This window comes from Adelges cooleyi, unplaced genomic scaffold (assembly GCF_023614345.1).
Source record: "Adelges cooleyi isolate 19-005CV unplaced genomic scaffold, UGA_ACOO_1.1 ACOO_flye_CR_arks_rails_tigmint_CR_PRNA_651, whole genome shotgun sequence".
NCBI lineage: Eukaryota > Metazoa > Arthropoda > Insecta > Hemiptera > Adelgidae > Adelges > Adelges cooleyi.
The window spans coordinates 2406444-2432189 of record NW_026096352.1 but is presented as its reverse complement, the minus strand read 5'-3'; the positions used below and the strand labels follow the sequence as shown (position 1 = coordinate 2432189).

The 25746-nt window shown below is 28.5% G+C and overlaps 2 protein-coding genes across 5 annotated transcripts; both read right to left on the bottom strand.

Annotated features, from left to right (window-relative positions):
- Window positions 1-408: 408 nt before the first annotated feature.
- On the bottom strand, window positions 409-7227 carry LOC126844670 (uncharacterized). Of its 2 annotated transcripts, none has more exons than XM_050583031.1 (2): window positions 6737-7227; window positions 409-4174 (listed from the first exon to the last, which is right to left on the bottom strand). In XM_050583031.1, the coding sequence occupies exons 1-2, from the start codon at window positions 6758-6760 to the stop codon at window positions 539-541; spliced, it is 3660 nt and encodes a 1219-aa protein (XP_050438988.1). In that variant the 5' UTR covers window positions 6761-7227; the 3' UTR covers window positions 409-538. The 2 variants fall into 2 exon arrangements, with proteins under 2 accessions (XP_050438988.1, XP_050438989.1); XM_050583032.1 differs by lacking the exon at window positions 6737-7227 and adding an exon at window positions 6074-6274.
- Window positions 7228-10876: 3649 nt separating this feature from the next.
- LOC126844589 (fatty acid synthase-like) lies at window positions 10877-25143 on the bottom strand. 3 transcript variants are annotated; one of them, XM_050582884.1, is made up of 34 exons: window positions 25033-25143; window positions 24775-24940; window positions 24375-24695; window positions 23840-24028; window positions 23366-23604; window positions 23063-23296; window positions 22732-22926; window positions 20974-21108; window positions 20412-20642; window positions 20161-20350; window positions 19850-20079; window positions 18456-18760; window positions 18210-18357; window positions 17555-17656; window positions 17386-17494; window positions 16899-17324; window positions 16674-16834; window positions 16412-16588; window positions 16071-16301; window positions 15201-15394; window positions 14929-15132; window positions 14791-14857; window positions 14542-14718; window positions 14301-14480; window positions 14034-14232; window positions 13767-13956; window positions 13566-13693; window positions 13393-13501; window positions 13166-13304; window positions 12813-13095; window positions 12419-12699; window positions 12116-12343; window positions 11274-11501; window positions 10877-11183 (listed from the first exon to the last, which is right to left on the bottom strand). In XM_050582884.1, exons 2-34 carry the CDS (start codon window positions 24911-24913, stop codon window positions 11004-11006), a joined length of 6549 nt encoding a protein of 2182 aa, XP_050438841.1. In that variant the 5' UTR covers window positions 24914-24940; window positions 25033-25143; the 3' UTR covers window positions 10877-11003. The 3 variants fall into 3 exon arrangements, with proteins under 3 accessions (XP_050438841.1, XP_050438842.1, XP_050438843.1); XM_050582885.1 differs by having other exon boundaries at window positions 24775-24947; window positions 25033-25137; XM_050582886.1 differs by having other exon boundaries at window positions 24775-24932; window positions 25033-25111.
- Between the last annotated feature and the right edge of the window lie 603 nt (window positions 25144-25746).

Sequence of the window (25746 nt, the reverse complement as noted above, 5' to 3'; positions counted from 1 at the left end):
CAAAACTGGCTTCTAACATGAAGTTAGTGTAGTTAGTTTTACCTACATTTTCAAATTTAACTTTTTGGGTAAGAGAATTTTATACTAGATGACCAATTTAAACCTAACGTTTTAAGTATACCTATCCCCTTTAAATTTTTGCAAATGTCTATTGTAACATTTGAACTAATTTCTAGTAGCTAGAAAATTGTTTAGTATTTAACAAGTCATTAGAGTACAACAAGAAAAACACATCATACTGTATCATAGTTTAAGTATTGTAACACTAAGATATTTTTCTTTGTAGACAATTTAAGTGTGTTTTTCGGCGATAATGATAATCTAAATATTCTATTACTTGATGAAGTAGACAGAAGTTTTTTTTCAGTTTTAAAAAAAAAACCTTTATTTTATAACATTTTACAAACAGCTTTATCATATACAATATGCTTGTTTTATTTCAAAAAAATTATAATAAAGAAAAAAATACACACATTTATATTACAAAACATTAATAAAAAATTAAAATATTCTACTAAATTATTATTACACGTAATTATTAATCTTTATTCAATTCTTTCATTCTTAACTTCCTGACAACTGGTGTAGCTTTGACCCGTAATCTTGTTCGTGCTGGTGTCTTGAAATCAAGTGATCGACACACAGGAATCGGTGAATGAATAACCTTCGTTTCTACATAACCCATAATATTTTCCAACTTCAGTGATATATCTAATTCTTCGGCGTACAAAGATATCCAGGAATCAACAGTGTTCTTTTTAGATTTTTTCACATAGTTTAGAGATTGGTTTTCATTATTAAAAAGAACCATATGTTCTGCATAATAATATTTAGCTGCTATGTTTTGTCTAGTTTGTAGAACATTATACACTTCATTTTTGTTAAATTGCAGTGAAGATAAATCAATTAATTTGAACGCTAGTTTAAAATAAGTCTCTGCCATGTCTCGCTGACTTGATTTTGAACAGTAAACAGCTTTAAGAACACATGCTTCAATAACTGAATACATTACAACAGGTTCATGCGGTTTGCTGCGATTGATGGTTTCGTTGCAAAATTCTACAAGGCTCATTTGAAAGTTATTGTTGTTTAATTTTTTTAATGACGGGGAAGCCATTCTGTTTGGCCTGGGATTAGGCATACACCTGTAATCTGACAACGGGGAATTGAGAACATTTGGAGAGTTATGTATGGTTAACTTTTGCATTTTCAAATCTGCATCATCTTCTTTGAAGTCTAATAGTGTCATTATATGTTCTAATTGACAACTAAAATTTTCAAAATTGCAACATACCAACTCGTTCCAACAGTTCATTGAAAATACATTTAAAGCTCTTTTAGTTAACACTGATTTCAAAACAATGTTCATCTGAACTTTTAAAAAACACCTTGCTTCAGCCGGTCTCAATGTATTTATATAAATTAAATTTAAATACGAACATATATTCAATAGTAAAAAGTGCATAGCTAAATATTCATAGAAAGAATCTAGCCGCTTTACAAGATTATGTGCAATGCTATAAGCTTCTATAAAGACCGAAAGTGCTTTAGTTTGGTCGAATTTCCACGTTTCAAAACTAAGTCGGCTCTTTAAAAAACAATATTCGGCCATAAGTATAGCATTGTCTTTTAAATCATCATTTCCAATACTAGCTAATAGTTTTTGGGCTTCACTGAATTCTGAAATGTTTAAAAATGATGTTGCCAAGGCTAGTTTGTACTCATTGTTTGCACTTGGTAGTTTTTTAGCCAAAATACTTGCCTCCGCCACATCGGTTTCACAGATTTTCATCAGTTCCATAAGTGCTATAAACATATACTTGTCACATTTCCTGGCTGAAGCAATATCATACAACAGCTTCCACACTTCTACTTCCTTTGCATCACAATGAAGTTTGAATACATAACCGATTTCTCGTAAACTAGCATATAGGGTTTGAAGGTCGTATTCATTATTTATATCTTTTATTTCTAACTTAGACCAATTTTCTACGGCTTGATTTAAACAGCTAAACAATTTAGGCTGTATTTTTAGAGGAACTATCCAGGCCATTGGTGGATAATGCAAACTATTTTGTTGTTCTATACCAGGTTCCTGTCTTTCTTCTGTATAAGAATCCAATTCCTTACAAACTTGATTCTGTAGATTTTTCAATGAACACATAAATTGGGCATAGTACATATTGCCTATCATTAAATTTGCTTTACTTTTATTCATTGCTGTTTTCAGTTCTAACACACGAGTGAAATCTTCTAAAACTGTCATCACTTTTTTCAGACCATTAATACTGTCGGAATGAAGTATTATATAAGCCGTGACAATAATAACACGACTTTTCAGTTCTGTTGGTAGTTTATGACTCAATAGACTATCAAACAGGTCTAGTACTACAGTGGTATCTTGTTTAAGTCTGTTTCGGTTATTATGAGCTTTTAACTCTAACCACATAATTTCAATACAATCATCTTTACTCAAATTATATTCGGGCCACTTCCGTTTAACTTCAGAGTCTTCTTTAATCATTTTTAAAATAGTTTGATCGATAACATGGTTATTTTTTTCTTCTTTGCACTTAAGATGCACCCATTGTTGAGCAGCAATCTCAGTTTTTGTACGTCCGCACCAATATGCAATGCATCTGAACGCGTCATCAACTTTATTATCGGCATACAGATAACGACTTAATAACATAGCAACACGAGCCACTAAATTTATATCAATGCCGTTGGGGTCGAACATTGAGTACAATTTATCCAGAAAATCCAAAAAGGTATGAAAAAATTCTCCAGAAATCATGTTAATGCAAAGATTATATGCACTTGTTAAGGAAAATTCTACAAATGATGTTTTATTTGAGCAACTTGATTTACTCACGTGTAGAAATACAGAATTAAAGAGTTCCATCCATTTAAATATTTCTTCTGAACATAAATACGTAGGATTTACTGGTATAATATGTCGTATTACAATGAAAGCAATATTAATTAAACTCATTTCAGTAGTTGAATCTTCATTGAGGTCACAGTTTTTGCTTTTACAACAGGTTTTACTTAATGAGCTGTACTTAGAAAAATCAATTAAATAGTGTAGTAATGTCAACGTTTGCAACGTTGCCTCTTGAGAACTAGTAGTTAGATGATCGCACCACAAATTCTTTAATTTTATCGCTGTAGCAACAACGGCTTTAAAAACAATATGAAGCAAAGTATTTTCCAATACTGAATTGGGCTCATGTTTTTTAATAAATGAAACCATTTTTCTAAGCTCAATACTTGAATCCAGACCATTCTTGATAGAGTTGTTGATAAATTTAAAAAATTGTAATAAAAACGTCAGTGAATCTTTCTCCATTTTGTTTAAACTGCAAACATCTATCATTAATCCCACATGTTTGATCAAATAATGCAATTGCACTTGTTTACACTTCATCATATTTTGCATAATAGCAGCAATACTTTCAATTAACATAGAATATAATTTCATCATGTTGTCTTCATCGCTCTTTTTCCGAAAAACACTTGTGGACAGAACAGATTCCCATGTCATATCTAAAAGCACCAAATCCATCGACTTTCCTTCATGTAGTATAGTTCCGTTGATATTTTTTACAAGAGTCGTTAATGAATGCAGTATATATTCTATTTCTTTCCCTGTGTGGCATTTTATCAACTTTAACGCAGTATCCCACATCAATATGACATTTAACTTCTTCAGATTATCATTGACTGGGCATCTCTTATAAATATCATGAGTAAAAAGTTGCACAAGGTGTTTAAAAATATCACAAGATGGATATGAACTTTTAAGAAGATAATCACAAAAACGGACAGCTTCAGATACACAATTTTTAAAAAGTAAATACCTGATTATAACATATAAACTATTTTGCCAAGGTTGTATATCAGTTGCAATAAGTTGTCCAAAGCAGATATCGGAAAGTTCAATAACATCATTTGTATTTATAGTTGCAAACTGATTTTGGTCGGTTGCAGAAAATTCACCTTGAAGTTTATGTGCCAGCGTACTTATAACACTGACAATGAAATTTTGAAATTCTTTTATATCTTTAATTCTGTTATAGTTGCAGTTGAATGAGTCGATTGCTTCTCTTATGTCATTTTTGAGAATGTTACTTTGAATTAAAAGGTAGGTTTTTTTTAATTCACTCATTTTCTGAAAAATAAATATAATATAATGAATAATATTAAATAAAAAACGTACATGAAATTTTTAATTGCTATAAATTGAGTTAAGTTTTAATAGAGTTAAATTTTGACAACTTATGAAATTTTAGAATTAAGAAGTGATGAATACCAAGAGAAAAAATATAGCCACCTAAGAGACTGAACAATTGAAAAAACAGTATAGAAATCACCATACATTATTTCTACTCAATTTTTTAGTTAGTTATACGTAATTCAAAAACATATTATTAACAAATATTTAAAAAAACATTGATAAGTTTAAGAGGACATACAGCCAATTTTCCAACATTAAAACATTCCTACACAGAATGCTTTTACTCGCACCACAATGATTTCAGAGCAAAAATACCTATACCAAAGAGGAAAAATGACAATATTTTGGACACAATGTCATATTATTATTTTGATAAACCTAATATTTAGCTTAATATTTAACATTGAAAATAATATTGTTTAACTTTTTTAAAATAGCTATCTTTTTTCAAGTTTTTATTTTTAGAATCGGATATTACATGGTCTCCAAATTTTATTATTTTACCAATTTATTATGAATGCGTTGTAATAGGTGTTTTTGCTCTAAGACAATCATGACTTAGTAAAACACATTCTGCGTAACTATATTTAGATGAAAAAATATTGAAAATCGCTGACAAAGACGCTGTGATAGTCTGAAAATCAAATAACTGCCAAAAATGAGGAGTTATAATTATTAAACTAATAATTACATATTATAGCTTGAGCTGTAATATAGCTTTAAATTAAGTTTTAGCAAAAAAATTACATATACCTAACTCCTAAATGAATAGGAGGTACCTTGTCCTCTTAAGAAAACCTTTATAAAAAAAAATGTACAGCAACGTTTTTAATAAATGGTTACTATGTAAACCATTTAAAAAAAATCAATAGGTAAACATAAAAAGATAAGTAAGCAAGGAATACTCTTAATTTTAAAACTTTTTTTACGGTGTTAGAACTTAAGAGTTAATCAAAGGTTCAAAAAATAGGCATTTGAAAATAATTGTTTTTAAAACTGTTGTACAACATATACTAACTAATTTTTACACTACATTTCAAGAAAATGTAAAATCAAAATATGAAGTCTGGACTAAGATATCTGCTTGATTGTTGAACGCTTTCTTACAAGTAGTGCCTTATGACGACTATCAATATTTCTTATTAGTTTATTTAAATCAATTAAAGAAAAAAAAAATGATGAGAGTATAAATATTAAAAGTATGAATCTTTTAAAATGTAATCTTCTACAGTTGGGCTAATTTGTGACCTTAATATATTATTATTCTAGTTCACAATAATTATTTTATACCAAAAGTTATTTTACAAAATAATTATTATTAATTAATACTCTATTTATTTTGTGTAAATCTAATAAGGAATTTATATAGAACATACAGTTTTCAAATGTTTAAGAACTAGAAGTCCTGTAAATATCAACAATTATTCTGATATTTTAACTTATCCAATATACTAAAATGTATGTACCCATATAAAATATAGTATAATTTCTATTTAAACTTGAGCTAACGCATTTAACACACTGTTATTAAATTTAGTGCTCCAAATATCAAAGCAAAAAAGTATTACTGCTGACGAAGTTTTAAAGATTAAAAATGTTTGTATTATTGTAAAACGTACATACATATTGATAGAAAACCCAAATACTTGTTATTATTATTATTTTAAAATATACAGTACCAGATAACAGTCGATGGACAAAGTGTTTGTTATATGCCGTTTACAATAAATATTCTTACTAACAAAATTGCATAACTTATGTTGTGCATAGAATTAATTTTTATATTTTAATAATAATTAAATAAATATAATAAAAGTTTATAAAGATACTTACTTATCGATAACTCTTCTAGCTCAGTGACATAATAAAGTGTACATTCATATAACTAATGAACAATTATCGAAAACCAAAGCAGTAAGCACTATTATATATTATTAGTATAAAAATTGTTCTTTCCGAGTTCGTTATTATAAATTTTATTATCACTAATCACGGCACTAATAACATGCAAGGGATTTTGGCGGTTAGCTTTATCGCATTATCATAAAAAGTTGTTTATACCCATGGAAGAAAACATGAAATAGTGTTAACAGATCAACTGATAAATATTGAGATATAAAAAAACTAATTGTTATTTGTTAACATAAATATACTAAATATTTATTAATATTAAATCATGGTATGTTCCTTAGGTTAAATAGTATAACATAAAACAACTAGAATTCTCCAATAATTATTCCACTCAAATTTAACAAAAACTGTGGTACCAACAATGTGTCAAGCAGTGTCGTTGCTAACAATTTATCAACGGTGGAGTTAAGAAAAAAACATTTATCCCAATAACAATTTAAACTTTGAAGTTTGATGTTAATTCCAGGCGCATTCAATGTAATATTATATAATAGTATAGGCAAATGCTAGTTGAAAAAAAAAATGAAATCGAAAAAAGCCAGTTCACAGTACACTGTGTTTAGGCCGCAGAAAATAACAACTTACGACATTGTGACGAGATGTTTTCATGAGTCATTCTTTTATGGAAACAGTAATCTGTAAACAAAATCTTAATTTTAAATTATTCCTATACTTGATTAACTGTTAAACCAGTTGATTTTATTTATACCTTCACTATACCGCTAATATCTACTTAAGTACTCACAGAGGTTCGTATTTCAACCAAAATAACGGTTTCGGAAATGTCTGGAACGTATCAGCCAGGTTTTGAAAACCATCGGATCAATCGTTCAAGACAATTGTGATTTTTAGAGAACGTTTTTTTTTTGTTGTAACTTAAACTAATAAAATCCCCAAACCTATTCTTGGTTGTAGATAATTTTAAAAAAACAATACACTTTTATTTTTTTCCACAGTGAATTTAATATCCCGCTTGTCCGGCCGTAGTAAAAGATTTTAATTTATTTTAAATAAGGTTACTAAAATCAATGTTAGTAGGGAAATCAAATATTGTTGTCAAGTTTTTGCAGAAGTAATACAAGTAAAAAAAAGTGTTATGGCATCACCTTTTACATCATTGTGTATTTATTTTTATTAAAATCAACTATAATAATAATATTAATAAAAGCACATTAATGTATTAAAACAAATTATAAAGATTTAAAATTTTAAATAATGTACTTTTATAAGCCATAAGCCATGAATATTAAGTGTCAATTAAGCAAAACAATAGTATATGGTAGATTATTTTATTAAATAAGGAATATTTACAAAACACAAATTTTGAGAAAGCAAAAATAATGTTTATATATAATACAGCAGTTTGGTTAGGTTAACTAGGAATGTTCTAGAAAAAGTTCCAAATAAAATAACTTAGTAAAAAATATATTATACAATTTTAATTATGTAGATAAAATTTAAACCATTTAGACGATTTAAACATGATTTTGTGTACATTATAATTGTTTTGTTCTTGCCAAATATTGGCAAGAACATGGCATTACCTCATCAAAATAAATACAATCATCAATAAAATATTAAATAATACTCAAATGGTAATAGATATTACAAGATGCACAACAAAACTCTTTTTATGCTATGCTTTCATGACATGTTAAAATATAAGATAATGTATTTTGTCTTGCACAGTTTATTGACAATTATCATCAATTTTTTGTCCAATTATCCTCATTTGTTCTAATATCACTATAAAAGATAACCCAGAGTTTAACTATGTAGGCTAAAAAATACAAATAAATATAATTTTTAAATTAGCAAATTTACTTGTACATATTAAATATGTACAAGTAACAAATATGTCATATTTCTGTTCGGAGTAAAGTTCCAGAAATTGAATTATTATAGTTATTCAATAGTTACTTGTCAAACCTTCTATAACAATCTTCATTCATATATTGTGAATTTTGATTTTCAAATTTATCTTGAAGTTTGCAGTTTTTGACATTAAAAAAAATAATCATATTAAGATTATAAACACAGAAAACTTCATAATCTAATTTTGACAATACAAATTTTTTTATGTGTAGTAGGTACCTTCTACACAAATAATAATCATAACATTTACAAGTAAAATAAAAACTATAAACAAAGCTACTTTAAACTATTAAATGTCATTACTTATTAAGTGTTTTTGTGGTTGAAGTGGTTAACAAGACAGAAAAATGAGTAATAGATTACATGCTAACTCTATAAATAATAATAACAAGATGATGAATAGTAAATTGTGATAGTCATAATAATTATTGCAATGCTGTGCCTGACCAACCATACAGATTGCAATAAAATTATATAAAAAAAACTATTCCAAGAAGAGACCGCAAATATACCTACTTAATGGTATTCTAAATAAAAAATAGAACAGAAAGAAATTATCTAATTATTAAATATAACAAGAACATTATTTTGATCATTTAAATGAGTAATTATGTAACATATCATTTTGTAAGAGATTTTTTCAGTTAATTTGATGGTGGTAAATTATATTGTTTTCTAATGGTTTTTAAAATGTTTCTATGAAGTCAAATTATTTAGCTTGGATGTATTTTAACAAAAATCCAGTACAGTGGGGTCGAGTATGGTGTATAGTGGGTGGGAAAGACCACAGGTCAACAGGAATTATAGTAACTTTTACATAGCATTATTACCATTATGAATGTGATAAAACAACTTTAAAATAAACCCTTTAAGGCGCATCTGTAGACAGCAGAAATTAATAATGGGAATCCGAAAATTCGGATTTAAAAAAAAAACGCCATTTAAGCCACTTAAAAACTGTAAAAATATTAAATATAATTACAATATAAAACTGTTTACTTAAGTAAAATATTTTGAAGAAAATTAAAAAAAAATCCAAAAGCACTATCTTTATGGCGTTGTTTACATTCATATTTTTATACATTTTCATAAAAAATATTTTACTTAGGTACACAATTTTATATTGTAATAATATGTGATTCTAAGAGGAGGAGTGGCCGAGTGGGTAAGGTGGCAGTGTATTAGCGCTCATTGTCGTCGGTTCAACACTCGGTCACGGGTGCTTCATTTGTCGGGCCAGCAATCAACCGGTGAATAGGAATTGCCATCCCCCTCTCTAGCGACGGATTGACGACCCGTCCTGAATAGTGAATTCGTCAGGAAACCATCTCATGATGGCAGCGTTGGGGTATCATGGCCCGTTAAGCTACATGATGATGATGAATAATATTTATAAGATTTTTAAGTGGCTTAAATAGGTTTTTTTTAAAAAATCAGAATTTTTAAATTTACATTACTAGCCATACAAATATTGATAAAAACATTGTAATGGCAATAATATGCCTAAAATTGCTTTTTTTTTTTCTAAATATATTTAGAATATATTTATTTATATATTTAAATATATTTATTTATATATTTAAATATATTTATTTATATATTTAAATATATTTATTTATATATTTAAATATATTTAGAATATATTTAGTTACTGACATACTTACTTGATTATTTTGTTTCAGTTTTATAAAAACAAATTACTCATATTGCAAAATATTTTTAACAGTATATGGAAAAAAAAAGGTACCTAGGGATATTTTTATTTAAAGGCAATTAAACGTTTTATCAGTAGATTTGTTTAATGTTTTTAACGATAAATGTCGATTCTATAAAAAATATTTAACAACAATAAAAGTTTAGTAGTCACAAAACTATATTTACCGTTTTAAAACGAACAACTTATATTAATACAAAAATGATAAAATACTTCAACATGTAAACAATGTAACAAAAAAAAAATATTTCAAGCTTCGAAGACAGTACTTAATAATAGCACTATGAAATTATCAAATCAAGATTACAAGACTTGTTTATCACGAACTAAGATACTAGGAGTAACTATTGAACACGGTTATATAGTAGATAACCGTGCTATTGAATAAGGACTGGAAACAAATGAGTTGGCGGGTGACGGGGATGTGGTCATGAAGTGTATGACTGGCACGCTTTAGTAGAACAAAAACGTTACATTATTGTATCACCTAATAACTTATTAGTAATTGTCAAATGGCAATTGACATTCGACGGCTGCAGAGTGTGGACGTGAGCAGATGGCCTGATTTCGTACGTATTTCGATGGTCATAACTCATGTTTAATATTTTTTATTAGTAAATAGTAATAAAGATTTCATAGATTCACCATAATTAGGTATGTAAAAATCGTAATTACCTAATTTACTAGGATTTTTTTTGAAGGTCACACGGGAAGAACGGTAGTAGTCCATTTATGAAAATTTTGGAGTAGAGCAAAAACAAAGTTTGTGAAGTCCTCTCTCTCTTACATAAGAACAAAAAAATCACATTAAGTGCTATTCTAATAAAAAATGTATTTATTTAAACCATCTATTGACATAAGTAAAAAAAAATTAATGGCATACATTGAAAAACAAAACAAATTTCATAAATGTACTACTACCGTTCTTCGCCTGTGCCCTTCATTTGCATAACGAATAAGTTAGCATATTATAGTACCTATATGTTGTATCTTTTTTTACTTGTCAATTAAAAAAAAAAACAAAATAAAAGTCGACAAAGAAAAAATATTTATTAACTATTATGATATCCATCATCCGAAACGGATAAGAACTCCAGGAAGAAGAAAATACAATTGTAACAAACAATTTGGTTTATTTAGTAATACAATAGTTTAAAAATTTGGTATAAGTTAACAGGAGTGATTAAAGGGCAAAAGTAGTGTTTAATTATTTTTCATACTAACTAATAAAAAATACGAGTACTAAAATAAATCATAATAAAATTAGATTTCATAATTTTTTAAACTTATCTTATTATATCTTTCGAGGACTGGTAATTTCTCATCAATGATTGGGACGAATCCCATTTTGTCATTTATATCTTTGAAAAATACTTTATTGTTAAGAGGTCCTGTTGAATTTGATTCTGCGACGACTTTTATGATAGGTGTAGAATCACAGAACTGAAAAATACATTAAAATATTTATATTAATAAATTGTAATGTAAAATATGTGATTTGTATAATAATTGTAATTATAATTTTTAACTTACGTCATAAATGATTGAGGATGCATAATCGTATGATCTATTAAACTTAAATATTTGTACACTTGCTTGCAATTTATAAGGTAGCGGTTCTGAGTCTACCAAAGCTTTTAGTAGTGATAATGTTGTACTTAATCCGTTTATGATTCTGTCTTTTTTAACATTTTTGTATGATCGCTCGTTCAAAAAATATGATTCATAATCATTAATATTCGACGGTGATGTGGCATGTGTCTGTAAGCAATTATTTATATATTTTAGATTAGCAAACTTGTATAATAATGCAATTGTACTTATCAACTTATTAGTCACAGTTTTTAATGTGATAGGTAGTATTATTGTTTATTTTATAGCGTTTTGTACGCTTTTTAAAAGTATTTGGTTTTACCAAATAACCGGAAATTACATATACTCTCACGGAATACCATGTTGTCGAGTTTACTTTTGATGTACCTAAGCAGTATTCTATTACCCAATAAATAAGTTATAACAACTTAATGTTACTAAGAAAATATAAATATAAACTAACTTGATCAAATATATGCTTACAATTTGTATAATTTAATTTATAGCTCTAAAATAAAGTAAATAAATACATAGCTTAAGATTTTAAACAAAAAATAATAGTTTATTAAAATCGTTGTCCAATGTTAAAAATAACATTTTTATTAGGTATTCTTCACAGTAAACCCAATGGACTTTTATTAGCTTTTAAAATATATTTATTACCTCAATTAGCCTCAGTTTTTGAGGTTATTATAATTAAATACATTTCGTTTTAACAAATAACCGGAATACGATGTCGGGTTATTCGCTTTTGAAAACTGAATAAAATATATTTTTAATACCTCAACCGAATGTGAATAATATTTGTTTTCTAGTATATCTTTGTTAAGTGGATTTGAAAGGATCTCGTTTGCCCATCCATAAACCGTATCCGGATCTCCTTCTAATAAGCACACGGAGACTAATGTTCCCTGGGCTTCTAAAATCTGAGCCATTTTCAATGCAATGATTCCGCCCCATGATTCTCCGATCAATGAAACCATGCTGTGATTGCAAATTTCTTTTAGTTTCTAAATAAAGAATGTCTCATTGAATGAAGTTTATAAACTCGAGTAGGATATTAGTAAAAATGTTTTTATATTTACTGTAACGAGAGATTGAGCAACATCGTTAATTGAACTAATTTGTTTTGGAATTCGTGCTTCAAATGTAGGATAAAACAGTTTTGCATACAATACTTCAATATTTTTCGATTTAAAACCAGGTATCATGAACACTGGCACCACTCCTTTAACGTGCGAGTATCTTGGGCTCTTGGTCTGTATTTCAATAAAATCTGCTTCGTTGTTTAATTTGTTGAAAAATTCAAGTAACTCATCAACAGAATCAGGCATTTCGCTTAAACTGTTACTGTTGTTTAAGTCACCTAGGAAATACAGGTAACGTACATTATTAATCTAAAATGTAGGTTGAAGGATATTTGACATAATGCTAAAAAAAATTCGGATGAGTAAAGCAATAATATAAGACGATCGTTACCTTCCAACTGATCAGTATTTTCTTTATTAAATATAAAAGTATCGGAACTCATGTCTTGGGCTTTTACGAGTAGTGAATTCAACGTTGTCAACAATGACGTGATAGACAGTTGTTTTTTGGCCGCTGCACTCAATTGTATATTCAACGCATGCAATCGTTTTGATTTTAGTGCTGAACACACGTGTTCGCTTTTACAACAAATACATATAAATATGGCCGATTTAGGTTTTTTGATCAACCTCTCAAAGGCATAACCAAACTGATTTATTTTTTCAGTGTCACTCTATAGAGTTTATAAAATACAAGTTTTAATTTATTTTAAGTGTAATTTTAAGAACAGTCTGCTATTTTACTTGATTGATTAAGAATATTCCTCCCAGTTGATTTGATGATGTCAAACGATTAAACCAATTCAGAGCGTCTTCTTTTGACTTTATAGAAATATTGGACTCGATGTGTATTGATACGTGCTTTGATAAAAGTTGGTTAAATCTGTCGAGAAAAGTGTTACCGTTAAATATGGGCCAATACTTTAGAGGAACTGCATTTAATGATATGATGCGTTATGATCGAAAGATACCTTCTACACTCGGACGGAGCCAATAAATATTTGTTTATCATTATTGTGATTTTTCGTGCTCCCCTGTTAACCAACCATTCAGCAACGTCCAACCATTCATTTTTATTACCTATTGAGTCATAATACAATGTTTAATATTATGTCAACGTGTGGTTCATATTATATTACTATACCTATAACAACATAAACTTGATCGGCTTGACATTGATACAAACCACGTGTGGCACAATTAATAAAACCTGACTTTAAATCGTCGTCGTTTAAAGGTGAAATGAGTTTTTTCGGATAAGTAGAACTATTTCTGTTATTTAATAAGATTTTTAATAACTGACACATTTATTTAAATTTTTTACAACGAAAGCAGTTTTAATTACTTCAAGCTATCAAATAATTTTTCACTGCTTAAAGGCAATTTTACAACGTCATTTATTGGTATAATTACGCCCTGGTTGAGTCCTTTCGCGAATGCTTCTTGAACAATTCGTTTGTTTTCATTGCAAGCTGTCATTAACATGTATGAAGTGATGGAATAAAATGATAAATCTTTTAAAAATATTCTTGTTCCTAATATTAAAAACAACCAAATTAACTTTTGACTGAAGTATAAAAAAAAAATTCATATCAACAATAGTTAAAATCACCCATATTTTCCTGTTTTAACATATCAGATTTAGAAAAGTGAAAGAGTTTTCCATGATCAGCAATGGAACGTATTGAAGCTTGTAGTCCATCACCTTCTAAGAAATTTAAAATTTGATCTATTCCTATAGATTTAGTGACCATCTTAATATTTATATCAAAATTGTTGTTTTCATTTATAATTATATTTGAACTCCGTAACTGTTGTATAACATTTTTAATTATTGTTCACAAATGAATACTTTGTATATCTTGACTTCTTGACTTACCAAAGGGAAGACATTGGAGAGGTATTCAACTTGCTGTTTATTTTCAACAATAATGTAAACATTGCATCTTTCAGATAAACAAATCGAAATAGCTGCTCTTCCAACAGGATGTATACCAGACGTAATTAATATTGATTTGGATTTGTCCAGCTCACTTAATACGTTAAACACATAATACGCCTAAAATTTAAATTCAGTTATAGAAATACAGAAATTATATTACAAAATTTGAGTTACTTGCCATGGCGTACGGTAATGGAACTGTAACGGCATCTTGTAGCGACCAAGTTGGTGGTACGGGCCAAGACAGGGAATTATATTTTGTTAGAATATTTTCTGTTTTATTATAAGAGAAAATCCCCATTACAGCTTTGCCATTTTCAGTAGTACCCGAGTATTCGAGTGGACCAATATCATCCTAGAACAATAATTAAAAAATAAAAAAACTAACATCAATAAAACAATAGTTTTTAATAAAAATAATACATACCTCTGTATTATCAATGACTACATTTTTATGATTTATTCCGAGGTATTTTATAGTCAAACCATCGATGCTATAAATAATAATGTTATTAAAGTGTATCGATACTAGAAAGCATATTTATACTATTTGTGTTATACATACTTCTCTATTGGAATTTGACTAATAGGAAATAGTTGATGCGAACAACGATCATCCGTTCTTATGATTTCGATAAATGAAGTTTTGTATGATCCCCATCCTCCGTTTTTATAAATATTTATTATAAAGTCTTTACATAATTGTTCTTCATAAAAAGTTTTGTTTGTGTGTAATTCCGGAGCACCCGAATCCCAAATAAAAACAAATCTAAAAAAATAAAAAAATATTTCAAGTTTCTATAGAGTTCTTCTCTAGTTTTGAGAAAACTTTTTTACCTAAGTTTCTGGGTCCTAAATATTTTAAACATCTTCGATGCATACTCATTGATTCCTTCTGGTGGGACAGAGTTGGAAATTAAATAGATTTTTCCTTTATCTGATTTACATTTCTCCATATGTTTCCATATACTTGAATCCAATTGACTACTGTTTGTCTTTATAAAAATACTGTCATCGCTTAAATGTTTTACCTTAAATAATGTAATTATGAGTTACTAAACAATATTAATATACTTGTTGGACATTAGGCAAATGGTATATTTTAAGATGACCACGCTATCAATATTTTCTTATATTTATAAGAAAATAATACGGACAGTGCTTCCGGCGATTTGAGATTAATGACTAAACAATTAAATTAATTAAAAAAACTTAAATAACGATCAATTGCAGAAGTCAAATTAAAACTTAAAAAAACACAACATTTCAGTGTTCTTCATCAGTTGACTTTAGTACACCACTAATCATCAGTCACAGGTTTTGACTTGTCACTGTCCGTTTTTTTAAGGTTTAAGTTCAAGAGTTTGTTTGTTCAACACTTTGTACTTTCCCTTACCACTTGCACTTGCCTTGCGATTAGTTCGTATCCTGTAACTATCCTATCTCCATTCTACTACTCAGCCTATCTCTATTTAAACTCTCTGTGACGATAGCCCTTCGACATCGGCGAGAAAACCGGACTGCTAGCCTAAACACCGTCGACAACTTATCCTAGAACCTTCATACTATCTGGTGTCAATAGCTCTTAAAATCATCTTTTGTCATACGACAGAAATTGTTATATTTTATTAATTTTAATTTTTTGTTTTAATTACACTTTTGGGTATAAAAATAGTCATTATTCAATGTTTTTATTATTAGTGTTACCTTCTTTATTAATGTTACGTAATTTTTGTCAAATTTCTGTTCTGTGATCATTTTCCATCCCTTAACATCACATATACGTTTTTTTGAGGTAATAATAATATAACTGTTTGCTCTATTAGCTAAAACCTTAATAGAATCTTGTAAATAATCAATACTAGATACTGTTATGTATGATCCTAATTCCTCATTATTGGAAAGCTTTGGAAAATCCTCCCTGTCCACGAATACGTTCTAAGAACAATACACACAAATATATGATATATTATAGACTATAAATAGTAAATACCATCTCAGAAGTTACAATTGTTAATTGTACATAATAGTAACCAATAATTAATTACATTAATGTTTCTGGTGGTGTTCAAGATGTGTTTCAAAGCATTAGTACACAGTTTTACAAATGGATCATCGTACTGATACGGATCTGATACAGTTACCTTGTGATGAGTATTACTTTTATCGAATTTACAAATTTCGGTTATAAATTCTATACAATCTTTAATACAGTCATTGATATCCTAAACAATTTATATTATAAATATAAGTAAATTATTAATACAATTAGCTGTTAACGTTTTTATATGTCTTATAAAAAAACTTTACCTGTTTAATGCACTGGTTATATAAATAAAACATATTGCTTTCTAATCTCAAGGCAGACGATTCTCGATTATGGATATATAATTGCTTAGTTTTTACATTACTTATTTTAACTCCATCACAAACGATTTCTTTCGTTATTATATTATAACACGTTGGTATATCTGAAATAGTATAATTGTAGTAAATCAGTATTAATTACTTAAATCTCAAATACGTTCAACTTACTTTCATCATTGCAATTCTCAAATATTGTAGGATTAATCCAAATTTCTTGAATTGAATTTGGAGTCTCAATAAAATGACCATTTAGATGTTCTAATAGTGATATTTTTAATAAGGAGTCCAAAAAATATAACCAATCGTTATTCCATTTTATATTTGCACGGATTTCATTTTTAAATATTTCTACATTGTTAATTGTCTTGAAATGTTCTCCTAACTGATAACCTTTTTTTTTAAACATGGCGTACACTTCATTTTTTGATATTGACAATTCAGAGTTTTCAATTGTTTGGTAGATTGTTTGAGGAGTTATGTATTTTTTATCTGTGAATTCTATTTGACCTGTCAGTACAATCGTGCCGTTAAAACTAAATTCAAAGAATCCAGAGCTTTGGATCATATAATCTATTGTTTCCGACGAATCTGTAACTATTTGTTTCATTTGTTTTATAAAATGTTATTTATTATTCTCATATTCAATGAATCTTACTGTTTGGTTTAATTTCAATATTTTCTTTAATTTTGATATTTTGAAAATAAATAGTATCATTAAACGGCTTTTTCATATGGAGTTCACTGAACTTTTCCCAAATTTTCAACTAAATATAATACGTATAAGTGTAAAATATTATGATTATTTACTAACTTTGAGTACTTACCAAAAAGAATGAAACGGGTATAAAGTAATGTCCATTAATTTTATGCTGAATTAGTTTTGCATTGTCATTTAAAGACAATAGTATCTCTGCCTCTCGATTTATCTAATATTACAACAAAGTTTATAATTCATTATTTAAATACATTTTATTATATAATTGTATTAAGAGTATAAACAAATTATTCATACTTGTTTTATGTATTTATATTTTTATTTTTTAAAAATAATATGATTACAATGTAACATACAGAGTTGGGCATGTTTTATTCGAATAATCTCTATATTCGACCAAATCTAAAAGGATTCCTTCGAGTAATTGTTTTATTCAACCTAATCTGAGATGATTTATACGAACAACTTTTTACTCGACTAAATAATGCCCAAATCTGGTAACATACCTGGTAATACGTGACCTGTATATATTACTGTTATTATTTTGAAAATAGCTACAATAGAGTAAACAACTATTTGGATAAAAATTTTAATTACTGATCTTCATAAATTTATATTATTTAAAAACCTGCATACGATTGTATGTATTCTATCAAAGTGTAAAGTATTATAATGCCTTATTTTCTTTAGGTTTTACTACTTTGATAACTCTATTACTTATGACAAAGTTTGCTACTACGTAATATCATTATAGTATTTAATACCTTATAGTCCGTTTTATAAATATTAGGCCACTGATATGAATGATCCCACAAAGGAATTGTATGAAGAAATGGAGTCCCTCGGCTTACAGGGTAATCAACTGATGGGTAAAGTGCCTGGATATTTGGGTTCATATCGTTGGTATACATTCTAAAAAAAATTAATTCAAGTTATTAAACGTTTTTTTAACACTTACGTAAAAATAAAATGCAGATTTTAAGAATATTATTAAATTATATTGTATTTACTTTCCAATCGAATTTAGCAAAATTTGAATAGATTGACCGAAGACATTTTTTGTTAACGGTATATTAGTCACTGTCTCTGGTAAAGAACGTTTTAAAATTGCTTGTAGTAGACCGTGTGGAGCGATTTCTATAACAACAGCGTCTTTAGGTATGTGCCGAGTAGCTTCCTCAAATAACACACTGCTTAAAAGATTATTCGTGTGATATTCAGCTGATGACTGTTTGGCCAAATTCGAATTCCATTCAGACTCTGGAATTGAACTACTTATCCATTTAGAAGATCTATCCTTTGGTTCTTTAATTACCTGTACATTTCAAAACTGTTAAAAAAAAACGATAAAACTAGGGATACCTGTAGACAAAAGTGAGACGGAGCAATGACTATTTCTTTTGGTCGCATTGACTTGCAAAAGCCATATAATTGTAAATGCGTTTTTTCGAGTCACAGAAAGGCATAAAATAAGTTTATAATCCCAAATGTTAGTTTTTTCCTAATGCCCAAAATTTGAGAATTTTTCTAATATTTTTTTGCAAATATTTTATATAAAATGTGTAAATTTCAAACTAGATTCTCTACAAAAAAAACACTTTGAAAAACAGGTAAAAATTTGTAGAAACGTCAAATAACGACCACTGTAGTCAAAATGATGTGTAAAAATAAGATAGTTTTTTATATTGTCGACTTAAATATGTACACGTACTGTAATAAATGTGTTGATTTGTACCTAAAAATATATAAATATTTATAAAACAAAAGGGTCTGGAACTTGACCCTTCACGATTAAGTGTTTGTTGGGGATATCAATTCTTTTTGTTGACTTCAGCATCGTAGACGTCGTTTTGGTTTTTTACAAGGCACTGTAAGGTTTATGTACATTGTACGTCATAGAATGTATGTCGATTGGATAAATATTCATGCGCGTCACTTCACGCATTTGGAACTACCCTTCCTAAAGCGGCACTAATTTTAAGGAAATTGCAGTTTTTTAGATTTTTCCCTTTACTTACACTACAAGACCTATCTTTGTGCTTAATTTCACGTTTTTACCTATACGGGAAATACCTTACAATTTTGGTGATTAGTGAGTGAGCCAGTCAGTCAGTCAGTCACTAACAAAAACAAAAACTTTGAAATTCTCCTTTTAACACAGCGGCCTAGGCGGCGATTGCTGTCCGCGACGAGCCCATCTATTATTGTTATTTCTCCTAAACTAATTAATCGATTTTAATGGAACTCAAACTATGCATCTTCCAGATACCAATAAATATATACTTTAGGTTTCTTCACTATTGGTCCGGTAGTTTGGGAGGTGTAGTCAATGATAAATTATCGTTGGCTGGGGGATAGAAGGGCTCGGTTTTGCTCCGCCAGACCATTTAACAATTTGTTATACTTCTTTGAGATATTTCAGAAGAGCGGGAGATGCTGGTTTTATGTATCTGCTGTGATATGCTTTTCCTGCTACATTCACTGTTTTAGCGAAAATTCCTTGAGAGGTTAAATGTAAGACAAATTTTTTGACGCTATCGACTGGACCTGATATGGTACAACTAGATTTACTGTTGTGACAAGCAACGTCAATATCTTCCGGCAATACATTTTTTATATCTTGATAACCAACACCTAGAATGAAATAAGTTTTGCTCGTATTTACTTTGCATACTTATACTTCTTTAACTTAAACACCAAGGTTATCCATATTACCAATAGCGGCCATCATTCCGGGTATTAAATCTGCTTCTATAGACGCAACGCCGCGTGCGTATGCAGCTAATAGCATTTCTTCAGCAGTTAGACAACCATCTGCATAAGCACAACCTAGTTCACCAACCGAATGCCCAATGACACCGTCGGGTACTATTGCTAACGCATTCAATACATTCACTAAAGCTATCTAAAAAATATTAATAATATTAATGTATAAATAATCAACAAAAGTATGTATTACCTCGTACTTGTATTGCTGCTATTCCCACAAACGAATTAAGTATATTTTCGAATATACTTGGGTTTACTGTTGTAATTATATCAATGATATCTATTCCTTTTAACCGCAACACATCGTGACATTTTCTGATTGATTCGGCAAATATTGGCAAGCGCATTAAATCTGCACCCATTCCGGGCCATTGGGAACCCATTCCGGAGAATACAAACCAAACTGGTCGTTTTTTTAATGTAACATTCTATATTATTATGAAAAATTGCATTTATTGTGTGTTCATAGAATTATAATCAGATGAAGTGGTCCTAAATTATAGCTAAATGAATTTTGTATACATATTAATACAGCTCTTTGTTTTTAAATATTATGTTTAAAAACAAATCATTTTCTATCCATTTAATACTAAAGTTTTTCAAATTAAAATCATTATAAAGCAAGTTAGGTGCTTTGTGTATAATCATGATTATACAGTAGAAAATTCATTGTTATTAAAAGTCTATGAACAACAGTATTTAATATTTAGTTTTTGTGTTTTAAATACGAGTATGTGACATTTTTAAAAAAATTATTACCCAACTTTCTATATTTTCTTCCGACCTCAAACTTGGATAAATAGCAAAGCTTCTATGATAGTGACCTTGTATTGTTTTTGAAAAAATGTTTTGTGTCAGCGAAATATATTCTTTGTTGCTTCCATGTTTTAATATCTAAAAAAAATGTTATTTATTTATTAGTATATAATCTAAGTATTTATAAGTCATTCGTTAAGAAGACAAATTGAACTAACAAAATAAATTTAGAAAACAAATGATTTGGGCAAACCCGCATTTATACGCAAAATTAATCTGTTAACAGTTAAGATTAACCCTTTCAGACCCGAATTATGATCCCGTGAAAAAAAAAAAATTTTGTCATGGATTCATTTAAATATCATTCAAACTAAGAAATTAAAAAAAAATTGTTTTTTTTTTGTCGACTCAGTACTGAGATCCTGAGTCATGCCATTGTAATGGCAAATGGGCGTTAAAGGTTGTCATTCGTTATGCTATTAGGATGACAAACGGGCACCAACTGGTTGAGGTACAAAACAATAATAAACCAAGTTTTTTCAGCTCTATTTTTTTTTATAAATCTTTACTGTTGACTAACACTTAAAACTATTTGTAACAAATAAAATTAACAATATACCTAGCTATAAAACAATTTTATTTATCATATACATATATTCTTTAGGTATACAAACAAAATTAACGCTACATTTATAAAAAAAACAATGTATAGAGTAAAATGTTCTTTGAATAAAAACTTTAACAGAAAGAATAAAATATTCCTGATTTGGTGACTAACAGTGAAAATCATAAAAACAATTTCTATCTTTAGTCAAACATAAATGGAAGTTATATTTTTTACACATAATATGTGTTCTCATTTTACACCCTTCATGTTTGCATAATGTTGCATCTTTTCGATTATCAATAAAAGCAAAGTGATTAATTTTATCTTTAATAATTTCTAATGAGGGATTTTTTGAATCTATTTTGCGATTTTTGTTTGGGAGTTTAGGAACATCCGGAAAAATGCGGTTTTTATTATCTCTGTTGTTTGATAACAAAAATCGTTTACCAAGGTAAAATTAATTGATTAGCAACACTTGACGCCCAATTGCCATTGTAATGACATACTATTGGAGGTACAATAAAATGATAACGGTAAAAGATAATCTCGATATAAATCATAATATGCATACAATATAAATTGAGAAGCAAAAAAAAAAAATATGGGATTTTTAGTGTTTATTTTTTTGTTGAAAATTGAAGATAATGTGAAAAAAAAAAAAATTTTTTAGCCAACTTTTTTTTTTTTGATAACCTTTCATTATCTTTTCATATTTTGTCCATATTGCATTCTTATTATTTTTAACGTATTCTACACATGTTTTTATGTGTATATATATGTGTTACACAAAGATATTATTTGAATTGAATTTTATAGCGGCTTTTATTTTGTTGTGCCATTATAATGGCACGCGGGTCTGAAAGGGATAATCGGCTGTCAATATTGATATCAAAGTTTGCAATTCGCATTTGGTGACTAAGAAGTGGTTTCCAATATGATCTTCAATTTGCATAAGCAACAGCTGTAAATGTTTTTTCAAAACATTCAAGCCTTTTTGTTGTATTTTCTCAAAAAGGGTTTTTAAAAGTATACTTAAGTTTGCTTTGCAGTAATTTGTAATTTGAAGAATAGTAATAGCACTTACATCAAACGTTATATTATGTTCTAATTATTTAATATAATGTAAATGGATTGTATACGTATTTAAAATTTACCTGTTTTATCGTGTCTACAGCATTTTCATTCGTTCTTCCAGAAACTACAATTAATTTTGGTAATACATCTTTAGTTGACTTATTCTGATTTATCTTATTATTCCTTTTAAGTATAACGTGATTAAACTCGTTAATAAAACCAAAAGAAGTTACTCCAATTATATCATCGTTGAAAGGCGTCTTTTGTGTAACCACCTGTGTGGGTAAATTAATTAAGTTAATTTCTACACGACATATTTTATTGATTAGGTACTATTTAAATATAATTGACCGTTTGTTACAGTTAATATATATATTTTAACATGTCATACGCGAATAGTTAAGTGCTTACTTGCATCATTTCGTTTCTTATAGATTTTACATTTAAATTTGGTGTCGAATAATTGATATTTGGTGGTATGTAACCACTTTCAAACGTTATAATGGCTTTGATAATCGATGCAAAGAAGCTACTTTCTTCGGTATGGCCAATGTTACTTTTTATAGACCCTATTTTTAACGGTGTCTTTCGTTGGTTGGTACAGAATATTTCTTCCATTACGTTAAGCTCTAGAACGTCTTCATCCTTTAATAGTAAATGGATAAATATTACATTCATAGTTGCATGTGTATTATGTTGAGTTCAATATTTTACTTTGATCCCACATCCGTATGCTTCTATGAAATTTACGGTAGATGGATCCACTTTAGCTTCTTTGTAGGCTTCCAGTATGGTTGATTTTAAATTGTCTTTGGAATGTTGGCAGACATGTCCTTGATGATCGCCAAACTGCATCGCTATTGCACTTAATATCGTACCGTACGAACGTTTTGCCTTTGATGCTCTTTGCAGTAGCAGTACAATACACGCTTCCGATCTATTGTATCCATCAGCTAAAATTGGAATGTATTATCAACATTATTTAGTTAATATGAAAATCTGATAAGTTAGTTTTTGCATAATTTTTTATCTATCGTTGTTGCAACGTCTTCTTTTTCTTATCTCATACAAATGGGATAAGATATAATCGATATTATTTTTGAAGACGTCTAGCCATAGACAAACGGTTAAAAGTAATACCCAGAAAATATAATTTCGCTAAATATCTATCCGTTTATCTTATCTTACCGTTAGCGCTAAATGATTTTGTTTGGGCTGTTTTCGTTAAACTGGTCAGCGTATTGTATTGTTGCTGCTTCATAAAATGAGAAGTTAAATTGGATACTCCAATAATTGCTGTGTCGATATACCCACATTCGATCATTTGTTTGGCCAACATCAAACTCTGGGTTCCACTCACCATTACAAAACTTGGACCTATAAGTTATGTATTAAACTTAAAATATATATTTTTTTTTATTTAAAAAAAAATTAATTAGAAGTTGTATTAAGTAACTAAGTTATATGCCTATTTAAAAAAAATATTTATTTAAAATAGGGTTTAGTTTATGAAAATATAATAGAAAACCCTTTTAAATTATAATGTCCTTGGTAATTTTATATTCTATGAAATTTTCTTATAATTTCCAATACCGAGGCATAATCAAGGTGTACCTTCTTTTTTAATAAAAACACATTTTATGGAGTTTCATCGAAGTTATATTTACTGACATATTTACTTTATACAATTATAAATCGTTTCCATGTAAATTGTTTCGTTTACCTATTAAATTTAGTGTGTATGAAATGCGATTGGCTTGCATTGCTCTTGCACCTCCCAACATATAAAATGCTGATTTAAAGTCTTTTAGCGTTTCAGATTCCATATCACTCATAAAAGATCCCGTAAATACGGCCGTGTTCGTTCCACTTAAATCATTTGGACTGAGTCCAGCATCAATGATTGCTTCTATTGCTCGCTCATTTAAGAGTTTTGCCTCAGGGTCCATAACGACTCCAAGTTTTGAATGAACTTTGAAAAATATTGAATCGAACGCATCAGTATTGTTCATTTTACCAGTTGCTGTAGATATATTATTATTTTCTGTAATTTTAAAATAAGCGAATTAAAAAAATACATTGTTAGGCATCAGTATAATCGGAATAAAAAGTTGTTCGTTTACTCTGAATGCATCCTCTAGTATCATCAGTCACACCATTATTTTTATTGAATAATAAAGATTTGAGTTCGTCTGCACCATTACACTCAGGAAACTTCCCGCTTATGCCCGATATAACAACTTCGTCTTTCAATGAACTCATCTTGTTTAGCTTAAGTGATCTAAAAGACTAAAACCTGAACGTAAAGGATATCTAACAGTTTTCTCTTATTTCAAATATAAAATTAAAATAACTAATATTAAACTACACTATAGACCTACCGTCTATAAGGATGTTTTTGAAATGTACTTGAACGAACAAATGAATGTATAAATGCAATATATGACACTGTAGCAGCGTTCACCTACTAACTGAATGGATTAGCTTAAAACTCGCACAGTAATATGCATTTTCACGTCATAAAAAAAAACAAACATTTAATCCTTTGTTTTAGTAGTAATTCATAAAAAAAAAATTATGCAAAAGGTCATTATTTAAATAATATTTGTTCAAACTCGCCGACTATTATGTTTATTCATCTTATTTGTATTTGACTTAATTTTCAACTCCACCGGATCTGAGTAAGCGTTCAACAAAATATATTTATTTTAATATAACTAATAATTATAATTCTCTTTTCAATCCGATTGCATATTTGTTTCAATGTTTTTTATATAGTAGAATTTCTATTTAGGTCATGTGTCAAATGCAAATTTGAAGGTTACAGCAAAACTGAAAGCTAAAACGGTATTTTTAAATTATTCAGGAGAAATTAATTAAGTAATTTAATCTTAAATACCTCTATATCGTTTTTATAAAGAAATTATACAGTACAATTTTTTCATGTTTTTCATATTATATTATTAAAATATTTCAATGCACGGTCAATTGCAGATAACGACTTCACAACCAATGTTTTGATATATTTTAGCTTCAATACGTAACTAAGAAAGTATTGGTTGGACATACCTATTTTCTCTAAGCCGTATATTCTA

Bases quoted from the DNA above. Each gene is read 5' to 3' on its own strand.
- LOC126844670 (XM_050583031.1), bottom strand. From the start codon at position 6,760: ATGAAAACATCTCGTCACAATGTC. The intron at 4,175-6,736 runs GTAAGTTGTTAT...TTTATTTTTCAG, and splicing joins AAACATCTCGTCACAATGTC to AAAATGAGTGAATTAAAAAA.
- LOC126844589 (XM_050582884.1), bottom strand. From the start codon at position 24,913: ATGAGTTCATTGAAAGACGAAGTTGTTATATCGGGCATAAGCGGGAAG. The intron at 17,657-18,209 runs GTATTAAATACT...TTGTAATATTAG, and splicing joins TTTATAAAACGGACTATAAG to ATAAATCGAGAGGCAGAGAT. The intron at 13,305-13,392 runs GTATCTTTCGAT...TTTTCTCGACAG, and splicing joins GCTCCGTCCGAGTGTAGAAG to ATTTAACCAACTTTTATCAA.